Source organism: Podarcis filfolensis, assembly GCF_964270895.1.
Source record: "Podarcis filfolensis genome assembly, chromosome: 1".
Taxonomy (NCBI): domain Eukaryota; kingdom Metazoa; phylum Chordata; class Lepidosauria; order Squamata; family Lacertidae; genus Podarcis; species Podarcis filfolensis.
Window position 1 is genome coordinate 92,818,993 of NC_139604.1, and position 23,127 is coordinate 92,842,119.

The 23,127-nt window shown below is 42.2% G+C and overlaps 3 protein-coding genes and 1 long non-coding RNA gene across 18 annotated transcripts in view; all 4 read right to left on the bottom strand.

Annotated features, from left to right (window-relative positions):
* LOC310766305 overlaps window positions 1-23,127 on the bottom strand; it is an 818,379-nt gene that overhangs the window by 42,132 nt on the left and 753,120 nt on the right. The window lies entirely within an intron of this gene.
* LOC310764285 (acyl-coenzyme A thioesterase 1-like) lies at window positions 577-5,359 on the bottom strand. Its single transcript, XM_083617873.1, has 3 exons — window positions 4,335-5,359; window positions 3,449-3,651; window positions 577-2,948 (listed from the first exon to the last, which is right to left on the bottom strand). The coding sequence occupies exons 1-3, from the start codon at window positions 4,801-4,803 to the stop codon at window positions 2,349-2,351; spliced, it is 1,272 nt and encodes a 423-aa protein (XP_083473999.1). The 5' UTR covers window positions 4,804-5,359; the 3' UTR covers window positions 577-2,348.
* Window positions 5,824-16,848, bottom strand: JMJD7 (jumonji domain containing 7). 4 transcript variants are annotated; one of them, XM_083619311.1, is made up of 8 exons: window positions 15,811-16,848; window positions 13,627-13,780; window positions 12,759-13,012; window positions 11,785-11,841; window positions 11,271-11,366; window positions 10,307-10,383; window positions 8,723-8,882; window positions 5,824-6,732 (listed from the first exon to the last, which is right to left on the bottom strand). In XM_083619311.1, the coding sequence occupies exons 1-8, from the start codon at window positions 15,887-15,889 to the stop codon at window positions 6,641-6,643; spliced, it is 969 nt and encodes a 322-aa protein (XP_083475437.1). In that variant the 5' UTR covers window positions 15,890-16,848; the 3' UTR covers window positions 5,824-6,640. The 4 variants fall into 4 exon arrangements, with proteins under 4 accessions (XP_083475437.1, XP_083475436.1, XP_083475438.1 ...); XM_083619310.1 differs by having other exon boundaries at window positions 10,307-10,404; window positions 15,811-16,707; XM_083619312.1 differs by lacking the exon at window positions 11,785-11,841 and having other exon boundaries at window positions 10,307-10,404; window positions 15,811-16,715.
* Window positions 17,026-23,127, bottom strand: part of MAPKBP1 (mitogen-activated protein kinase binding protein 1) — a 117,075-nt gene continuing 110,973 nt past the window's right edge. For all 12 annotated transcript variants that reach the window (XM_083609723.1, XM_083609730.1, XM_083609726.1 and 9 more), the window contains 2 exons: window positions 22,612-22,700; window positions 17,026-21,505 (listed from right to left, as the gene is read on the bottom strand). In XM_083609723.1, coding sequence (XP_083465849.1) covers window positions 21,209-21,505; window positions 22,612-22,700 — 386 coding nt within the window. In that variant the 3' untranslated portion in view covers window positions 17,026-21,208. The remainder of the gene's footprint in view (window positions 21,506-22,611; window positions 22,701-23,127) is intronic.

Here is a 23,127-nt window from a genome sequence, read left to right on the forward strand (position 1 = left end):
CCAGCAATTTAACAACTCACTCCTACTGTGTGTTTGGGGCAAGCCTAGATTTTAGCTTAAAATACATGAGAGAACATCAGTTTGCAAGCGGAAGTGTTTTTAGTTCATTCACTTAAGGGAAAGGGCAAATGGCATAAACTGGCCATTTCATACATTGCCACTTCCTTGAACGGCCAAGCTGATGATCAGTTCAAAACTTTGAGTGGAATGAATGGCCCAGATCTGGTTAAAATCCATAGCAGGATCCTCTAAGGATGTTGTACTCATGTCAAAAGCAGGTGCTATGTCAGCTTTTGACATATAAAATGTGTGAGTTTAAAGAGAGTAAGAATAATGCACTTTAATACTCCTACATATAACTGGAACAGGAAGGGGGTGTTAGTTTAATAACTGATCCTGATGGTTTTGTTTTAAGCAAGCAAACTTCTTGGCAGAACTCAGTTTCAAGTTAATGTTTAATCTGCAATTTCCCATACGCTTCGGAGGAATCAGAAAAGAAGGGTTCAACATTTATACAGTGTTAAAAACATTCACAGGGGTAATGCATGCTATATATATAAAAAAGCTCTCTGAACATAGTTTTAGATTCTTTATTTATACTCTCTCATTATACACACACCCCAGCTCTAGGGGATTTACAAAAATCTTTCAGAAGCAGCAATATCACATTAAACTTCACAAAATCCCTGTGGAGCCAGCTCTTTCCACTTTTAATTACATATAAAGAAATGTTATCATTACAAATTGCTTAATGAATAGAGCTATACAAAGCAAAGGAAGAACAGTGACATAATTTAAGAGTGCGGCAATTTTCATGTACTACATATAAATGGATTGGTAAATGTGGGTGGTAAACATGATTATACTTTCTCTGCCAAAAAAATCAAAGTACAGGCTAAACCAGAAGTGGAGAACCTGGCTGTGGCCTCCAGGTGTTACACTCCTGCTCCCATTACCCCTGGCTGGAGTTCAGCAACATCTGGAGGAGTGCAGGTTGCTCATCCCTAGAGACTCCTCCCCTCCAAGACTTACATCTGAGTTGATATGCATAGGATTTCACTGAAAGTTAAGAGGAATATTATTCTCCAGATGTAGCAGTGGCTAAAACAGGGCGCCATAAAGTCCATAATCCCAAACCAGCCATTACACCACACTAGCCTTCTGTTAGTTTTATAAATAGTCTCGGCAGTGTAGTTACTCTTTATTTATTTCTAAAACAAACAACTACACTGAAACAAGAGGAAATCATGTTTATTGTTGGTAATTTGTACCATAGTTTGATGACTTCTCCGTTTATCGGTGTTGTTCACTTTTCTCCTAAAATGATTTTCTAGATTTGCTACTGTTTTGTATTCCTAGACTCCAATCGAATACATACTTATCTGGGAATACATCTAACTGAACTCCATAGGGCTTACTTCTGAGAAGACAGTTATCAGATTGCACTATTAACGTGTCCTACCAAATGCCATCCTCTGCACCATTTATTCTATTGACTTTTTTATTGTCATATCAGGAAAATTTTCTCATCAAGCCTCAGCCAGCAATAATGCATTGCATTATCACCACTCCCTTTCGCTGAACAGATCTCTCTGTCAAACCATTCTCTTACCAGGTACCAACAAGGTGTAGGGATGCTAACTGCATATTGATGTACTGATTAATTAATTAAGGTTGATCTGAAATATAATAAATGTATTAAGATGTAAGGAAAGCAACAGGTGTGTAAATTTAACAGGCTTTCTCAAAATTTTGCTAAGTGGTAGGGTTCACAAGAAGGTCTGGCTTGATATGAGTAACGAGATTGATTCCTTTAAAAGACCTTTTTGATGGCATGAGACAGGAGGAAATGAAGTGGTCAGGTGAATGGAGGATACACCCCTGCAGGTGTGCTAGGTATGACCTTTCTCTGCCACATGACCAGGGCACTCGTGCGCTAGTAAACTTGTCATGCCTTTGTTTGGCTGCAAAATGGCATGTTATTTCAAATCTGAGTTCTAAGATGAAGCTGAATAGATCACACTCATTGCACTTATATCCTGACAAAGTGCTCATAGTATCGCTACGTGGTAATGAAGAAAAAAGCACTCCCCCTGCTCTTAAGAGAATCGGAAACTGAAAGGGGCATATAACTGCCACAGTCAGTTTCCAGAAGAGCCATTGAGGGAAATGTGCTTTCACCAATTGCCTTGGCTGAGGTCTGTAGCGCATTACTAGCGTACCTATTCATGGCTGAACAGGTAGGCGTCGCACCTGTTCTCGACATCTCAAGTGGGATGCGCACATCAAGTGGGATCGCGTCAAGTGGGGTGTGAACCAGCTCCTTCACACATGTACAAAACCACAATCTACAGATTACTTTTAACGGTGGAATCCAGCAGGTGTTGTCTGAAAAAAGCCAGTATCCTCTGCCAGGCATCTTCCTGTGCTTTTGCATGTTCTCTCCATTTTCCTCCCCAGACCACGAGAAATCCCAGTGCCCTGTGAAATGAGGAATAGCACAGAGGCAGATAGGGGGGCTCTAAGAGGTGCCCTGCCCCGGCGTAGCAATAGAACTCCACACGGCGCCCACTCCGCCTGAGGTGTCCAACGGCTTCTCGACAAAACGACTCACTCGGCCAGTTTTTGTCATCCTGCCCTGACAGAAAAAGGAAGTTGGCTAGGGATGTCTCCACAGGGATGCGGCAATGCCAGGTAGCTGGGTCTTTGGGATCGGCCATGATTTCTGAGAAATCCACAACTCCGGGATCACCGGTGTCCTTAATCTTCTCCGGGTCCCATGGAAAGGCAGGAATAGTGAGCCCCTTCACTCGCAGGGGGATAAAAGCATTAACACCTGAGCCAGAAATGCTGACTGCCGCTCTGATACCTGGCCAAAACGTAGCTAGAGCAAGGGCAAGATCTGCTCCTTTGGAAAGTCCTAGGACTCCAATCGCTGTAGCTCTCACCTGAAACAACAGTTGGATAAGGACTGCCGTCAGCTCCATGTTTGTCAGTTTTATCCCCCTTTTAAAAAGCCTGCTGGTTAGAAAGATTTAGCGCTATGCGGTAATGAAGAAAAAAGCCCCCTGCTCTTAAGAGAATTGGAAACTGAAAGGGGCATATAACTGCCAACCATAATCTAACCAACCATAATCTAACCATAATCTAGCCAACCATAATCTGCATAGGCAGGCATCTACTGAAGACAGTATATTAAGTGTTGAAATAAATAAATGTGTCGTAAGAACTATAACTTGCGAGAACTTCTGCTTGAGCTGGATTTTACCTCTTCCCTCCTGCTCCTTTTTCCTCATGTGTCTTGTATTTTTAAATGGTGAACTTGGAGCCCTCTTAGTACTTGATCTCTTTTAAGCCTCTCTGGGAGCCTTTTGGCATAAATGCATTAAATTAAATAAAACAGGCAGCACACAGCACCAAAGAACTGCGATTCTAGCGAGCCTCTTACCTGCTGCTGTTTCCGCAAGAACTCTACAGCCTCACCAAAATAGTCCACTTCAAAGAACTCTGGGAAAGTTGGCAAATCCTCAAAGTGCATGTAAGCAACAGCCAGTGTAGCAAAACCTCGGCTTGCCAGAAGACTGGCTCTGTATTCCACAAGACCTCCTCCACTTCCATACAAATCAATGAGTCCTGGGAACGGTCCAGGGCCTAAAAAAAAGAATTTTATCATTAAAAATGGACTTATGATCAGAGTATGGTATTGTGCATCTCAAGAATCCCCTCTTCCCTTTTCATGGTGATGTGTTTACGGCACTATTGGTTTGTTCAGCTCCATTTTATTTTTCTGCTGTGAGTTCTTCTTCTTTATAAGCTGCCTTGAACTTATCATAGAGCTGTGGGCTATAAATGTCGAAATAAAATTTAATAAATCTATTGGGTAGAGCAGAGATTAGGAACCCTGGAACTTGGCAGTCAGCCAGCTCCCATCACCCCTTTTCCATTGGCCAATGAGACTGGGTCTGATGGGAGTCACCCGGAAGGAGAAAAAGCTCTCCCCACCACCCTTGCGACATCTGGGGAAGAAGTTCAAAGCCACAAGATAGGGTGGCACAGTGGGTTAGTGCATCTGACTGTTAACCAGAAGGTTGTTGTTTCGAGCCCACCCAGAGGCGGCTGTGGGCAGAATTAGTGTATTGCAGGGGGTTGGACTGCATGACCCTTGGGATCCAACTCAACCATCCTATGAACTCCCGAAGCTGGCTGAGGCTCTCTCCGTCGATTATGCAGGAAGGGCAGTGCCCACGCTTCCGAGGTGAGCCATTCAATGCTCATCCGAGGAGCGTGGCAACCTCTTGACCCTCGGGGCGGGGGGGGGGATGAATGAAGCTCACCGGGTGGCAGAAAGAGCGTGGCTCGGAGCCTGCCTTCTCGCACCGGGATCCTCTCCACGCCGTCGGCCAGAAAGCTCCTCTCGCTGCAGCACTCGCCGAGGAGCCGCCCGGAGACTCCGCGCCCGTCGAGCACTTCATAGGTGACGCGGAAAGGGCTGAGGACGTCCCTCTTAGCCAGGCGCTTGAAGGGCGTCTGGGATGCCAGCGACCACAGCAACCCCATGGGCTCCACTCCGGAGTAGCTGCCGCCCAGCGACGCCGAGCGGCTGAGGTCCAGCTCGCCGCTGCTGCCCGCCCGGTAGTAGGCGAGCGACTGGAAAAGCTCGCCGCTCTCGTCCACCAAGGATGCTCGCAGCGTCACCTCCTGCAGCGGCCCCAGACCCTCGACTTTCACTTGGACCGGCTCGTCCCACAGGCAGCGGGGAGAGGGCAAGACCAGGATCCTCGCTGCCGCCGCCGCCGCCGCCATCGGGTCTGCCTTGCCGGAGGGAGCAGCCTCTTCCCCAACGCGCCGGCAGTTGTCCTTCGAGCAATGCTTTTAGAAAAAGGAAAAACACGCGCGCCCGGTAACTTGCTCCCAGGCTAAAGTCAAGCGGGTCTTTGCAAGCTGCCCACAAAAGGAAGCGGTGTCGCTAGGGCTTCTGGGAAATGTATTTCCTAACTCGCTGGCGGGGACACACTTTGAGAGGGAGCTGCCCGTCTCCTGAAAACCGATACTGCCTGCCAGCTCCATGTGAAAGAAAACGAGTTTCGCCAAGGGATTAGCCCTTGTTTGCGAGGTGCCTGAACCTGTTTGCCCTTCCAAATTGTAACGTAATAATTTGTCTTCTTGAGTTCGATGGACACAATAGTCGTACCTCAGGTTACAGACTCCGCTGACCCAGAAATAGTACCTCAGGTTAAGAACTTTACTTCAGGATGAGAACAGAAATCGTGCCCCGGCGGCAGGAGGCCCCATTAGCTAAAGTGGTACCTCAGGTTAAGAAGTTTCAGGTTAAGAACGGACCTCCAGAACGAATGGAGTTCTTAACCCAACGTACCACTGTAGTGAGCTCTGCAGCTGTCAGAATTTGGCCGAATAGGTGATTCCTTAGCCCAAAGCTTTATATGCCTTGTTAATTAAAGCTAAGGTTTGCTTTTCACATCCTTCACTCACTTCAAGATACAAGGACTAAATATCAGGAAGAACTTTCTGGTGGTAAGAGCTATTCAACAGTGGAGCAGACTTCAGAAGGTGGTGGACTCTCCTTCCTTGGAGGTTTTTAAGCAGAGGTTGGATAGCCATCTGTCATGGATGCTTTAGTTAAGATTCCTGCATTGCAGGGGGTTGGACTAGATGACCCTCAGGGTCCCTTCCAGCTCGATAATTCTATGAAATGCTTTCTTTGGTCTGCATTCATGAGAGGGTGAGCAGCTGCATTCTATTTTAGTTGAAGCTTTCAAACAGTTGTAAAGGACAGTTTTACACTGAAAACATGGCAGTCGTCAATCCATGAGGTCACCAGTATTTATTTCCGGGAAAGAGTATAGCCAACAGAATCTTGGTTATGTAAGTGATGAGATGATAAAAGCACTCCTGGTGACTGCTGCAAACAATTGTGACCACAGGAGTTGACCACATCCTTAACAGGCAAAAAAACCCTATTAAATAGAAGCCTGCTATCATAATTTCGCTCTTGTATTGATTCAACTTCAGGTTATTAACCCCCAACCAGACCACTAATAATAATAATGATTTTATTTGTACCCTGCCCATATAGCATATACAGAAACGTAATAAAACATCAAAAACTTCCCTATACAGGGCTGCCTTCAGATGTCTTCTAAAGGTTGTATAGTTACTTTTCTGCTTGACATCTGATGGGAGGGTGTTCCACAGGGTGGGTGCCACTACCAAGAAGGCCCTCTGCCTGGTTCCCTGTAATATTCCTCCAGAATATTCATACAGATGATCTAATGTACTGAGGACAAGTTAGGGCCCTGTCGATCTCCAGAAATGGACTTTCCACCATAGGAACTACATTATTGTGAAGCCTGACTGAAACAGATCCAGAAAATGCGCTTCATCCATGCAGGTGATATTCATCTCATGTGCTTGATCTCAACGGTTACTTAAGGTAAACCACCATATAAGGTGCCATTTTGTCCACAATGCCATGAACATCCACATGATGTTAAGCTTCAGTGACAGCAAATCAATTGTCAGCAGCAAAACAGTTGCCTTTTGTCTTGATTTAATAGGCCATAATTAAATTGTTCACATTCCAGCCGTAGTTCCACATCAGTAGGTTAGCTGTTCCAAGACCTTAAGATTTCCGTGCCATAGCTTTTGTGAGAGAATCCAGCAGCTCATAATAAGAGTATTTTAGATCATATTCCATGTCATACCAATAATTCACTGAGGGGGAGAAAAAAGAAAATGACATAACTTATCATCTGTCTTTGGAAAAACTCATTTTGATAGTTTTCAGCTCAACACAAAAGCTACAAATCTTTCCATTGTTTGCCCCAATCTCAATAAGAAATAGAACTTCAGACCTGATTAAAACATTACACAGTAGCAATATGATAGCCATTGGAAAATGAAACTATTCAGCCAATTTTAACTATGTTATTGTGACCAGCTGAAAAACGGGAATTTTTCTGGCATGGCTGAAATCACCTCAATGGCTACAGCACTGCTAGTACAGTGGTACTTCGGGTTACATACGCTTCAGGTTACAGATGCTTCAGGTTACAGACTCCGCTAACCCAGAAATAGTACCTCGGGTTAAGAACTTTGCTTCAGGATGAGAACAGAAATTGTTCTCCGGCAGTGCAGCAGCAGCAGGAGGCCCCATTAGATAAGGGGGTGCTTCAGGTTAAGAACAGTTTCAGGTTAAGAACGGACCTCCGGAACGAATTAAGTACTTAACCCGAGGTACCACTGTATAACAGAAATTTATCCTCATAAAGGCTGTTATTCAGGATTAGTCCTATTCACAGTAGGCCCATTGAAGTTAATGGACATGACTTAGGTTTATTCATTTCAACAGGTCTACAGAATACAACCGAGAAGATTTTAAGACATCCAAGGGGCTTGGTAGTAGACATGGATTCAAATCACTAATCAGCTATGCTGTTGCTGGGTGGCCTTGGACTATTATTTTAGCCTCAGTTTACCATCTGATGACCTTCCACATCGGTGTTCAATTGCATTCCTGGTTGTCCTGGAGCCAAGGTGGAGTGTTGGCTACCTCAAATGAACTGAGTATATGCCCTACAATGTATCCTGAAATCTTCTGTAAATGTGCAGGAGTTGTTAATAAGCAGATTAATGTGTAAAAATCTGCAAAGGATAGGACATTTTAAAAGCCTCTGACCTAACATGTCAGGTTTATATAACAGACACTTTAAATGCTTTTGCATTTAAAACCCCTTTATAGTAATAAATGAATAAGTAATCCACTTTATTCTCATGCATTTGAATTTTGTTTAGTAGTCCTGGTCTATTAATTAGTGACAGTTACCTTCAGTTGATCAGGGTAAGACAGAACACATTTAACAGTCACTTTGATTTTATTTATTCAGTATCCTAAAAAATATACCTATGGAGGTTTTGGTGAAGTGCAAATTTATGTAATGGCTCTGTTAATAAATTAAAAAGCAGGATAATAATCTTTTTTTTCCCTACATCAACAACTGGCCCTATTAGTACAATTAATTATTCCCGGGATGCTCTTCTCAGCTCAACACCACAAGGTGGTGCTGATGCTTTTTATAGTAACAATTTTGGACATTTTGTAAGGAAACAGAAAGTAAAACAAAGGCACATATTTGATCCACAGTACAGAATCTGCACAAGCCCCATTTGAAATGAATATGCCCTTGTGCAACTTCTACCCGAGTTCACACGAAAGTTGTTGAATTGTGGCCCATGTTGATTAGTAAAAAGAAAAAGGAGGGAGAGATTTGAATTTTCCAACTGAGGTCCCAAATTATCTTGACACTCTTTAAGTTTCATCTAATCAAACACTACAGCTCGGGTCCCGATTTGCCGTTCCACAAATGCAAAGACTCATTCCATTTGCAGAACAGTCTTTGATCCAGATGGAAGGTCTTTCTGATGGGAGGCAATTTTGGCTGACTCTCCTTTCCCCTTGCACCTTCCTGCATCATCTCCCGCTCAACACCTCCCCCACCCTTCCACTAGCAGAAGTGTCCTCTAAGCAGAATTTTGCCCACAAGATCTCCAGATCCAAGCCTATATGTAAAGATAGCTAATTCTGGCTGGAAATGGGATAAATAAATCCAACTGATAGTAGACTGAGGGAACCACAAAACCTATCTTGAAGAAGAAACATGACATGTGAAATTTGGTGTGCTTGTGCATGCCACACTCCTCTCACCTGCTATGCAGCCATGTGACTGCTGAACATGATGGAACCAGAGAGAAGGAAGATACAACATCTCTCCAGACTTCACAGTGCACCGCAAAGGCTTTGCCTGGGCATATTCTGGAAATCGTTCTAGATCTGGATTTAAAGGATCCAATGGAATCCAGGGCACCTATGAAGATGAAAGGTTATGGAACAAAAGAAATGCTCTATTTAACAAGAGAAATTGCTGTATTACTTCAGAAATTTCCTTATTTGGTAACAAATACTTGAAAAACATCTAGCAGTGTATTCCCTTCTAACTATTAGGTAACCCAACATTCCATTTTTTTCCATCTCCCTGGAGAGCACCCATCTGTTGCCTAAAGCAAAATCTAAAGATTGAGTGGTGGTGGTGGTGGGTTAGTGACAGGAATACTGGCATGTAAAAATGGATTTGCTAGGGTTGCCATACATCCGGAATTTCCCAAACATATCTGGAATACTGCAGTTGGCAGCAGCGTCCAGGCAGGAATCCCTCAAATGTCCAGGAAAATCTGGACATATGGCAGCCCATGTAGACAGTGCAGTTTTTGCTGATTTTCCATTTTAAAACATTCAGAAACATAATATTTTTTGGCTCAAAAAGAAAAGGGGGGGCTCTGTCCAGATTTTCACTGTTTGAAATATGACAAACCTAGATTTGCATATGTACTACATATGTTTAAATTACTTTTTTTCCCCCTTTTTATTTGGGAGAGGAAATTTTGGCTGACTATTGACACACACATTCACTATGCATTAAAACCACCTCCCCTATGATAATAAACCCTGTGATCTTCCCAGGTTCGTCAGCCTGGGAAGGTAGCCCATCTAGGAAAAGGAAAACTCTGATCCTAAGCCTCTGCTTAGAAGAAAAGACTAAGGAGTAATCCCTACACAAATCTAGAGTGGAGTCCCTAAGATGGTTGGATGGTGCCTTGTACACCTCCTCCCAGCAATTCCTGCAGCCAAGCTGGTGCGAAACGTATTGTTCTGCTTTCCTTTGGACCACATCAGCAAGGCTGAGGGGGGTGGTCTTGTTGTCTGGGCAGCCCAGGACCTCCATACACACTGCCCAGGCTTGTGCCTTGGGGAGGTCACTTTGATGCTGCAAACACAGCAGTTTGACTTCACCCCTGGAGGAGCACTCCATTGACTATCAAGACAGATGACTGCCAACAAGATTGCTATATATTGCTTATTGTTATGAATTCTGTTTATATAACATTTAATGTTTTGTATTGCATGGACATTATGTTAGATATTTTCATATATTGTGTATTCTGCGCTGTCCTGTAAACCACCCTGTGGGCCTTTTGACAAGGGATGCATATGAAAAATAGAAAAATAAAGTAAACAATTATTTGAACATGAGTGTCTACCCATATTTGCCAACAGCATTCTTACCCTTTTTAACCAGATTTAATAAAGGGGGTAAATAAATATTCAAAAAAATCAAATAGAGGTGTGCTGTGAAGAAGCCCGACCCAAAAAACAAAACAGGCCTCAACCCTTCATTCATTCATTCCCTCTTAGCAGCTGCCCTCAGACAGTACTTAACACAAAAACCATTACCTTCTCTGCAGCTTTGTCACCCACAACTTCAAATGACCCGTTTTCTGCTATGTGGTAGGTTGCTGATGGATACAATTCTGAAATGTGAAGCATGAAAACTGTTGGAAGAGGGCATAGAACAGAGGCAAAGAGAATGTCAATGTTAAGCATTAAAAACAGACTAAAATTATAGGGGTAGAATTTAGTTTAGCCAGGCACTTGTTGGGAACTGGCTTTGAGCATAGTATCTTTTATAAAACCTGAAGACAATCCAGATGTTAACACGACTGGACCTCCCTGTTTTTACTTTCCTAAAAAATACCCACATATTTGTTGCTGCTACTAGCCACAATGTAGAAAAATTAAACAAGCATTAAAAAAAAAATCCTCCCATGGTTAGTAGCAACGTCATGGGCAGGGGGTTTAAATGGTGAACTAACCTGAGTGCAAAATATTAGAATCACTTCATCCTGGATGACAATGATTTAAATTGTTACCCCCACCTCAGCTGCTTTTCAAGAAAGGGGCAAAGGCATGGAATCCTCAGGCCCAGGGACCAAATGTGGCCCTCAGAGCTCTCTATCCGGCCATTGGGACTCTCTTTAGGCCACAGTCAAACTCTCCTCAGGCCACTTCTTTTACTGGTCTTGCTTCACACCCAGCTTTTTTCCTGGCTGGAATGAACTCTGATAATGCCTCTTGCTTGCCCGGATAATGGATAGAGATTGGTGTGTGAAGAAACTAGCCTACTGGACAAAGTGAAAATTTATATTCATTGCTCTGCCCTGATGTTTCTGACCCCCATCCTCCACCCACTGTCATGAGCTGCTGGAAGGAGATGCAGTCCTCTCCAGTTATAAAGGAAATCTGACCCCCTGCTGCATATTAAAATGTTGCCTAAATTCATCCTCCTAATTCTAATTTCTCTCAAAATAACAATAGTATGCATCTTACTTCACCACCCTCTGCTTCTCAGAATACGTACCATATGGGATGAAGGGACGATCACTTGGCGGATGCAGCAGAAAATGTTTCTCTCCAGAGATCACACAGTACAAGTTTTCATAATGGTCTTTATGTACTAAGATTGGAGGGGGAAAATGAAAGGTTGGGGGAAAAGAAGGATAGTTTCTTTATCCTTAATATAGTCAGTGCTAAAAATACTCACAGCACTAGGTGCGATTGCTTTTCTCTACACACCAAGCACCAAATTTTAGGCATTCGATTTTCCAAACTCTGCTTAAAATCTCTCAAACTGACAGATTGGCACTGAAGCTAGTGGTATGAAGCTCCATGTGGGGAGGAAACATGTGATATGCAGTGATTATAGAGTGCAAAAAGCCCTAGACCTCAGTGTACACTAACTTCAAGGAAAGCCAACTTCAGTATAGCTAGATGTTCAGAAGACACATACAAGTTTTCTAAAGGAATATCTTTGCCCATCCTTGACCTCAAAGCCAATAATAATAATAATAATATATTTATTTCATGGTACATACAAGATGTCACTGCAGCAGATTCTCCCAGCCAGAAATTAACAGCGTCAGGCTTCTTTCCTATATGAAAAAGAAAGAAGTAATAAATCTGAGAAAAATAATTTCTGTTGTCTTGTGCTGAAAGACCCCCAGATTAAGACCTTTATTAAGAAACATGGAAGGACAGGCTACTAAAGGCCCACCTACACAATAAAGAACAAGTTTATAATGACAATGAAAGCAGCAGGGGACAATTATATTAATTCAACTCTGGCTTCAGTTTTTCCATCCTAGATAGGAAGCTTAGTCTGAAGCGAAGTTCCCATGTATACAGTGATCACCCTTAAAGAGCAGACATTTGTTTTTTAAAAAAATTAATTTAAATGCTCATTTACTTTTATCAGTAAAGAACAGGCCTGAAAATTTTGAGATATTTGTGTTTCCATCCTGATTTTGCACTTCCTTGCCATATGAATATCCCTGTATGAGTGGGGTACCCTATCCAAGAATCTGGTATCTACATAAGCAGAAACCACCTAGTCTTGTCTCAAAAAGGACCCACTGCTCCCAGAGAAATCTTCTTATCTTAAGGAGGCTTGCTGTTGCTGTGGTGACAACTGCTGGTGGGGGATGGAAAGTATTCTTCCCTTTGCCTCGTCCTTCCTCCATCCAGCACAAATGATCAGAGACCTCCAAGTCTATTAATCTACAAGTACTGTACATCACAATTTGTACAGCTTAGCATTTGAATGGAAATTGCATGCACAATTACAAAGCCATCAATTCATCTCTCTCTACAAATTCATGAATTATGCAATGTTTCAGAGTATTTCAAGCCAGAATGTGAATTTTTGCTGCAGCATTCATCTTCTTTTCGGGTGGGCAGGCGGCCAATAACAGCAGAAAAGTGCATAACTTGAAACTGCTGGATCAGTTGTAAGCACTGCATTTAAATGGACTGTGCAACACATAGATAAAATTAAGCTTTTGATATTTACCAACGGCCTCACTCATCCATGGTATGTCAGGCTCCACATCTCCCATAAGTTCAGGGAATTCTTCAGTTAAGTTCGAGCACTGCTTTTGCACATAGAACACCCCTGGAGAAGTTACTTTTTTCTCTACAATGTCCAAGAAAGCACTGAAAGGCATGTGTCGTTCCTCTGGCATAACAAACCAGTCCTGATAAACTGCATCAGCATAACCATTTGGAGTTACTGCCACACTCACCAGCTTGGAGTTCATTATTTCCCTGCACCAAAATACATCAGACGTTCACCACTATGCAATAAATTGCAATCTAAATGCAGACCTCATGGCTACAACATGCAGCCTAATTTTTGGACTTTAATTTTTTGCCCCTCACATCCCGCCTTCAAACCCCTTGCTTTGTGTAACATCAAGTCTAACGAAGAGCTATGTAGAACTTGAAAGCTTGCTCACTATTTTGTGATATTTTGGTTGGTCCTAATGAACACAAGTGTCCAGCTGTAGATTTTGAATTATTTTCTTATTTCCTTTGCCTTTTATTGGTCATCCTGGTGTCTAATGACTTAATATTGGTGCCCAGGAATTGGAAATACTTTCCCACCCCTGGTCCCAGTTCCCTCAGGTACAACAGCCTCCCCAAGCTCCATCAGGAGGAAGACTAGCATACTAATTCAATAAATAAATAAAAATCATAAATAGTAAAACAGCCCCAACAGTTCTGACTTAATTTTCCCCTGTGAAGCTGATGACTTCATGGAGGGATTTGTTTTTGCTGGCAACTCTCTTATTAAGAAACATCATCAATAAATTTATTTCCAGTATTTCCATGTTGTGCACTTTATATTTGAAGCTAGGTCCTGCCAGGCAGATTCCTACCTCAGGTAAGCTAATGTCCACTTCTTCAGAGCTGGCCAATGGTTGACTGCATTCCGAATTATACATGGCTTGTTTGGGCAAACCCATTCCCGATAGAACTCCAAGGGGGATGGAAGGCTATCAAGATATGGCACAGAATCTGTGAAACTCAACTCTGTTCAGGCAAAAGAAAAAACGCTTCCGTGAATGATCGTGTTACCATTTCAAGGACTGGCTTCATTCACATGTCACAGTTAATCTTAACTATGGTTTAAAGGTGAATGCACAACAAGCTGATGCACAGGGCTAAAATTGTGGACACTTCACTCCTCCCCTACTCATGTTGCTGCCGTGCTGTTGACAGCTAAGCCATGGGTTTGGCTTAAGAGTTACATCTGAATCCAGACTCATGGTTTTGTTTCCTACAAACAAACCATGAGTCATAAGCCGAAAACAATAACAACAACAATAATAACAATAAGTTCTTGGTTAGAACTTATTATTTGCTTGGAGCGAAGATCCTGGGCTCTTAAGTTCTCTTAGCCTGCAGCTTATTTTAAGTCACAAAAATGAGACTTTCTCAACAAGCTTCACTTTTCAAAATGTTGGGTTGGGCAAGGTTTGTTGATTATGTCCATGCAGATACCTGTTCAGCTTAGTTTCAGTTTATTTGTTTTGGCAATTAGAGGTAGCATGTGTTTATATGATATATACAACAATTAGGAACCTGGCATCTAGGACTTACTTAAAATATTGGTACAGACATTCAAAGAACAGATACAAGAATCTGTGAACATGCTTAGCCACAAACTTAAAGGCTGCTGCACATGATACACAATATACAAATTCCATACGGATACACACAACATATCCTGTGGTTTAATGTACTGTGCACACAAGGCCGGCATCAAATACTGGCATCACTCGGCGCTTGCTGAGGTCCGTGCCCCAGTAGGGGACCTACTGCCAATCTCCGATGCCTGCTGTCTGAGGAAGAAGTGGAAGGAGCAAGAATACCTAGCAGTCTCCTTTCTCTGGATGGCTTGTGCAGATCTGAGGAAGAGGCAAGCAATAGCAATAGCAGCATGCTCAGCCACAAAGCCCCACTGAGGGCATCTTGCCCCAAAGCCAGCCACATTCTGACATGTGTGCCTTCGGCAGGGACCTGTGGCTAGTTATTTGAAATTATCCAAGGGGCTGGGGGTTGGGAGAGGAACTTCAAGTTGACATACGTGCTCAGTGCCGGATTTATGTATAAGCTAAACAAGCTATAGTTTAGGGCCCCACTCTCTTGGGGGCCCCCCAAAAAATTAAAAGGAAAATAAAACCCTGGATGTACATTTCCAAAACAGAAGATAAAAAGCAAATAAAAAAAAACCTACATACAGCAACAGTGTTTTGTGTTGTGTAGGCTCCTATGATGTAAGTAATGGGCCCTCAATCATTTTAAGTTAGAGTTTAATAATTATTTCACTATTAATATACTTCTCCTTAATTGTATTTCAGTTCAACAATTACTTTGATAAAATACATATTTTGTTATGTGCAAATGGCTTTAGATACCTATTAGGTCCATAAAGCATATATTCAACACACAAAAATAGCGACAATTTGTTGTTGACAAACGACAGCTGGACGTATAATGTTTTAATGTATTATTAATCCCTTGTTATTATCCTTATCATGGGCCCCTATTACCTTCGGTAGCTTAGGGTCTCATCAAACCTAAATCCGGCCATGTATGTTCTCTAACACACGTGCAAAACATGTGCTCGACCACTTATGGCCCTTTCCAGACTACTGAAGGCTTGCCCCTGCAACGGGAAGGGGATGCCCGGGATAAGCTCCCGCTTTCCTCACAATCCCAAAAACGGTAAGAAGGGTGGTCGAGTGGGTGCATTTTTCCGGGTCCAGAATATTTCACTTTTGAGAGCTGGGGTAGGAAAATAGACACCTCGAAGGGAGCCGTGCGGTTTGAACCTCTGCGAGTTATGGTAAATCAACGCGCTCCACACACACACCCCCGGCCAAACACCTAAACGGCCGCGGATAACCCGATTGCACTCCGAGATAGAAATCCTGTCAGGGAAGCAACATTAATGCTGCCCGCGAGGAGGGCGATTAACCTCGCCCGCCCATTTGGCCCTCCCCGCTCTCTTCCCCTGCGAAGGGCCATGCAAAGGTCCTCCCTTCCGCCTGGCTCACCCCTTGCCTCGGCCGGGAAAGCCTCCAGGCAGCGCCTCACCGCCCGCAGCGCCTCCCCTTCCGCTTCGCCCTGCGCCATGGCGGGAGCTGCTGCTTCTCGGGCCGCCTGAGCCGCGTTTAGGTCCGGCTCGCGCTCCGCCCTTCTCCGGCTGCCCAAGGAGAGGGCCGGCCTCGCCGGGCGCGGGAGAAACGAGGCCCGCCTCCCTACGGGCGAGCGAGAGCAGAGCTCCGCCTGCCATGTCAAGATAATAAGCTCTCCTGGTTCGGGTTTATGTCAATTCGCTGCTGTCAGTGGCGGTTCTGGCTCTCTTTTCTCATCTAAATTCTGCTACTGTATAACAAAACAAAAAACTTCATTGATGCATGAGGAGATTTAGTTGTTTATTGTGGGGTGGTGGTCCAAACTTGGCCAGTCAAGATTGAGGCCAAAGTTTTTTTATTTTCAAATTTGGCATGAACCTTGGGACATTTTGGTGCTGAAACACCCAGTCAATTATTATTATTTATTGAATTTATATACTGCCCTATACCCGGGGGTCTCGGGGTGGTTCACAGAATAAAATCAAGATATAAAACACCAAAATACCTAATAAAAATTAAAATAACCCAATGGCCCCCTCAATCCTCAATCTTCAATCACTGATCAAGGAGGAGCAGGCTAAAGGAAACAATTTTTTGTTAAATAATAGAGCACCTATTACTACTGGCCACTGTGTGACTAGAATTTGTGTAAACAAAGCAACGAAAACTGGAGAAAATGGTATTTGTGCCTCTGCCTACTCCTGCCCATGGAAGTTGGTTGTGGTTCAGCATTTGTTCTATAGAAAGGCAAGTAATTTTTGCTCTAAATGCTCTTATAAACTAGTTGGTAGTGAATGCTGAAAGGTTTGTTTTGGAAATATAGAATCTGGCCAATCCAGCATGATCCCGTCCCCTGCAAAAAACAACAACCCCATGTTACCAAAAACTCCTCCAACACAGTGTTTGCTTAGTTGGATCCTGAATGCAGCACTGATCTTACTTGAACACTGCAACATGAATCTGAACAATGCAATGTGTCAAAAGAAATGAAAATGCTATTACTGCAAAGGGCAAGGGAGTAGGGAAGGCCAGGAGGAGGAAGGGACAGAACTGTTTTGCTATAAGAATGTGAAAACCCTAATAAACTATAAAATGAAACAAGGCAATAGCACTGAGCAACAGCATGAAGACAGCTTAGTAACAAAGGTTCACACTTTTTTTTATTGAAACTACTTAAGACGCAGAGTACAAATGAATACAGAATTAAAAATAGCCCCAGAAAGGTGGCTCACAGTGCAAAACCCCCACAAACATAAAACAATTGTTTCAAATAATTAAAAAAGAAGACATTTTAAAAGATTTTTTCCCCCTCTTAAAGCCAAGGTAGAAAACACACATTTATAAATAAAAAGTTTCAGGGTTGTTATCTCCTTTTAAACAAGCGGAGAATAGGAAGGGAGTGTTGAAATAACACAGGTAAAAGGGATGTTTATCTGGTGCCTAGACTTAACTTAGACATGCTGAGTAGACATGGCTTATTCCTTAAATTGCTGCTCCATGCATCACAGTCTGTGATCTACAGCAGATTAACTCAATATGTAAGCAGCCCAGCTCCAGAATATAATATACAAACAATACAGGATTCTGGATACTCTAGTTATTATCTATAGAAAGAGCAATCTAGTCACAACAGTACCTGCCTGAAGGTCCACAAGGCAGATTCACCCCTCCAACTGATTTATCTTTTTTTAAAAAAAAAAATTAAAAATACTGGATGCTACTGGAGGTCCAGTGGCTTAACTTCTGTGATGATATGCGACAACATTGTTTAAAATGCTCAGATGCGTACACTGGCCATAACAGTAACTCTTTGCAGAAAGAAATGTATTCTGGATCAGTTGAGCAAAAGAGGAAGCTAATCCTTTCTAACAGGCCCAACTATTAGAGGTGTCACTGAAAAGGATTGGATTAAAAAGGGGGGAGGGGTTAATAACAAAATGGCCATATATTGTAGCACCAGTTGCATATACCAATAGCTGGTGTAAACACAATTTTGGCTTTCAAATGTCTCCTGTGTTTCTGTAGAAACAACGAGAGGCCATTTTGTCCCATTCAAGTGTACAGGTATTTGTTCTCTTTTCTAAGGATTCTCCTTGAAAAAAGGAAACAGCATACACAAAGAATAAAATGCAAATTACTCTGTACAGAAACATTTCAGAAAGCATGGATATAATATGTCAGCATGGCATCAGTGATGAGTTCATGGTACATACTTTCTCCATTTACCTTAATACATTAATTTGCATGCAAACATTAAAAATCAGTAGAAGTGGGCCAGGTTCAGATACTACATGCATTTCTGTTTCCACAACCCTTAGATTATCTGTTGAAGTTTCCTAATAGGGCCAGCGAACATCTATAATAAAGCCAAATAATTTACATGCAGTTCAAAACTAAAAGTAAAGCAGGCTGACATTTAACTATCAAAGTGTTTTCCTTAAGAGGAAACAGTCTTTCCTCCCATTTCTTCTCAGCAACAAATCCTTGGGACAGAAAACAAGATAGCTAAGAAGCTAACACGCACCAAATGGTTTCAGACAACTGGCTGGCTGAGGATAGTCACTCCTAAAACCTCCCCAATTCATGGATATAATAGTGGAAATGAAGGGCCCATTAAACTACTTCCTTTCTTTTTTTTAAAAAAGGAAACACCTAACAATTATCTTTTAATTTACCTAAAATTCATTCTCAGTTCTACTTAACTATGTTCTGCCTCTTTCCTGTAAAAGCACCATTTCAAAGGAACCATACTCTCCGCTTTGAACCAAAAAGATTCCTTTCCCTACTACTACTTTTCTAGAAATCTTGGCCGTTCTATTCCATGTAATATTAAAAACTACAGGCCTGCCCATACCTTCTTGCATACCTACTTACTCAAGACCACAGTGCTAGTTCGTTTCTACACCCATTTTCCACCTTGATCCATGAATACAGACAGTGCTCAAGTAATTTGAAGAAAATTATTTTGCAGAAACGTTTTGACAGTAACATTGAACTTTGTTTGATATTGCCTTTCTCCCAAGAGAAACCCAGAGGAATCACCTACTGGGTAACTGTATCAATAAGCATTGAGGTATTTGTCTATCAACATCTTGATTCTGCTGTCACACTAATGCATTTGACAGCTTTGGAGGTTAAATCAACACAAAGAACTTCAATATCTCCCTTTCTCATACAAGATGTCTGTGTTGAAAGTATGGCTCTTCTACCCTGAGTATATGTGTGTCTCAGAACAGGAAAATTTCCTGAGCATTGAACATTTTTCACAGCCTAATGTGAACAGGGAAATAAAAGTTATTTTGCCTAAGACTTTTCCTGGCATGTACACTCAGAAACCAAAAAAGCCATCTCAATTTTCAATTAATAGATGTCCAAGGAGTATCTTTCATGTGACCCATCCTATTCCTTTGCCACAGACATTGCTCTATTTCATGCTCGCTCATGGACGGAAAACAGTAGCAGAATATCAGTTCTGATGAATTTATCTTAACTACCATTCAGAAGAGTGTATGAGAGAGCAAGACTGCCAGGAAGTTCTGGGAGGGACATACTAAAAAGCACAAACAACATTCCAGGTCCCTAATCTTGCAGTTAATTTATGGATGGTTGGCTGTCCAGCCAGCCAAAAAGAGGGCTGCTCTATAATATATTATGAGAGCCAACCAGTCCCAGAAAAGAAGCTACGCTGCAAGGTTCCCAGTCCTGCAGCGCAGTGAATGAAAAAATCCCACATGAGAAGTGCAAGGGGGAAAGCCGATGAAAAAGACCCAGGTCACCAAAGCAATTTAGTCAGATGATCAGATGGACAATAGTGGATGCAGAACTGCTTTTTGACCAGAGAGAATAGCTCAAAAAATTCGGTGGGATAGCCATTTCTGAAATACTTTTATCAACTAGTACTCTGGGAATATGGTTTGATAATTCAGTAAACAGGAGGAGGGATTTTTAATCTGAGAGCACGGTAAATGAAAGAAGAACCTTCTAGGGTAAGCAATCTGAGAGTCAAAGCCATGGACTAATGAGTTTGGGAAACTATGGCAAGTTTTCATTGAACACAATAAAACTCCATGCAGTCTCATTCCCACCCCACTGACCTGCTTTGTTTTTAATCACAAAAAAGGAAATGAAAATAGTTACATCACAACTGTCTAAATGTTCTGTCCAGTCACATTTAATTGGTAGTTTTCTGGTTTTAGCAATGGAGACATAAAATGGGTCTCCCTCTTGGGATGCTAGGTACATTTCATGCTTCACTTGAGCAGTACTTAAAAACGGGTGTCAGGCTCTCTTCACTGACAAATTTTTTTAAATTTATGCTAGAATTAAACTAAAACTTTTTATCTAATAAATGCTATAGCAACCCTGTGTCTCTCCCCCCCTCCCACCGCCCAAAAACATCATCTGAAGAGCCCAGTATACAACACCAGTTGAACACCACTTCTAATTATAACTTTATAAATAGAATTTAACAATTCTTCAATTTAAAAAAACTCCTTAGTGTAGAGGTCAAGTTTTATATAAAATGTTGTACAGTTCTTGCAAAAGCATTCATGTTTGCAAACAGTCTTGTAACAAATCTCCGTAGCTTGGTCCAAAGGTGTGCTGTCCTCTGGAAGCAAGTGCAGGTGTAGGTATATAGCATAGGTTTTTCTTTAAAACAGAAGTCAAAACAGGGAGAACAAGACTGTATTTTTTATAGAAAAGAAAAGAAAAAACCTATGAGTAAAATTCAGCAAGGCAGGCTGCAGCAAAAAGTATTTCAGAAATTCCGCCTGCCAATCTACTAGTATAGTTACGTTTACTGCAACAAAAGGTGTGGGAAAGACATGGAAACAGTCACAGCTACAAAATGCATGTGAAAAGTTTAGAGCAATAGTCACAAAAATAAATTAATAAATAAAATTTTAACACTGTACATAGATCGAGACAGCCCTGCAGAGGGAGTGACTGGTGCCATCTCAATATCTTTCCACCAAGTCAGCAATTTCAGGCTGAGCCACAGTCAACTGAGTCTGTAGGAATTTTTGTTTTAAATGTTTTGGCTGGAATAAAGTTTCCAATAAGTTTTTCTTAACACCACCAAAAAAGAAAAGGAAAAGAGAGAGAAGTGGGCACAGAAAGATTAGTACTGTGACCAGCACATTTCTGGAAGCCATAAAATGACCCCCTCTTAACAGAACTGTTTGAGAAAAAGCATATTTCACCATTGGATAAAAGTCAACAATAGCAGTCATTCCAGGTTTTCACTATGTTAGTTTTCCCTGTGTTGCTGTCAGTTTCTTCATTAGATGTTTATGCCCCTTAGAACTACTCTTCTTTACAGTTTTTTATCCATACGTCGTTCAACAGCTTGCAGCAACAGCTCTGAATATTGTTCCAACAAAGCAAGAGTTTGCTCATCTCCAAAATGCCGAGGACTGGACAAGGTGGAACCACTTCCCTCACTGACTGGCATTACAGTTGGGTCGTGTGGCTTCACCAACACTTCTTTCTCCCTTTGAAGTTCTTTCCCATCCTTCAGGGAATCTAGTTCTTTTTTCATCACAGAGAAGGTATCAGTCAAGAGGCCAGCAATCTCATTTTTATCGCCTGAAGACTCCATGTCAGCAGAGACCTGCAAAAAAAGTGGGGGTGGAGGTGAGCAATATTTTTTTCTTTATTTTAGAAACACAGCCTGTTCTGTGTTGAATGCTTCTGGTTGGTAGCAATGAAAACAACAAAGTCCAGTGCTGTGAGATCATCAGTGTAGAGTTTGAGGGTCTCTCACTTCAATCTCTGTAATCCCTCCTCTTTCTCATATGGGAAAGTACCTGGGAGAAGCATGGACTTCTCACCTCAAGCAGCAGCGACCACAGTCATATCAGCTACTCCTCACATGCCCTCCCAGCAGATAATTTCAGGGCTGCCAGGAACCTTCGAGGCATCAAGCACCTGGGTAAATGATGTTATATTTCCCCTGAATGTTAAAAATGAGGGAGGCAGAGACACCTCACCCGAGAGGGCATTCCACAAATGAGGAACCACTACTGAGAAGGCCCTACCACGTTGAATTAATGCTGTGCACCAAGTGAGTCTGAATTATCATATATTTGTGTATGAAGTGTGCAAAAGGTCTTGTGCATCATAGGAATTCTCATACATGCACGAGAATACCTTCTTGTCTGGCAACCCTAATCAAAATCAATTTAAAACATTCAGTCATCATCATCACGCTTTAGCTGACTCAGCTATTGAAAGCCAACCACTGAAATCTCTGTCTTTCTGTAACATCTGAACTGGGAATGGCCATGCTGGGTCAGCATCTCACTAAAGTTTTGTGCTGAGTTTAAACCCTGACAAGACAAAGGTTCTGCAGGTGTACAATGGGTTGTTTTTACTTATCAGATTTTCTACAGAAATGGAAAATATGGATTAAAATGTATAAACGGCCGGGGGGGGCGGCATTTTGACAACAACATTGTGTGACCACTGCAAAAAAACCACCCGTGTGCTTGAGAAACACTGTTCTACAATAAATGCCCATCTGGAAGCATTCCTTGCCACAGAATGGTGATCCACACAACAACCCAAAGGGCTTGTAAGTACACAGGTATCTGCTCCAGAACGAAAATTTAGAGGACCTTTGCTTGCAGTCTTAACTATATGTTTCCAATTAGTCTAAGATAATCACATATAAGTATTAAGATCCAAGTGACCAGCTGGAATGAAAGTGTGACTTACCATATGGTATAGATGGATGGCCTTGCGCATACTGTCTTGGAGCTCAGACACAACGTGCTTGCATTGCTCAATGCTGACTGAAGAGCCTCCTGTTGGGGGGGCGGGTGGAGAGACAGAATACAAAGGCGATAAGTAGGACACAAGTAACATTCCAGCCCTGCCCACTGTCCTGAGACGGTGGAAAACCCTGCAGAGAATCTAGCCATTTCATACATTGGCCTCCCCCACCCATCTCAATAATTCTTTAAATCCTTGCATAAGACTGTTCATTATATACCATACACTTACATGAATAGACTAGAGCAACTTCTCTCATAGGAGAAGTTGTTAAGCCTTTCAAGGGAGCCAGTCTTAGTGGTGCTGCGGCCTGCATTGCTGCACCTAGGAAGAGGGCGTTCTCTATAGCTGCACCTGAATAGCTCTTCCCCCAGAGATATAACGAGCATTTCAGTGGCACATTTTCTCTGGCTGTTAAAAACATGTGCTGTGAGAAATTAGCTTCATAGTTTTAAAGTT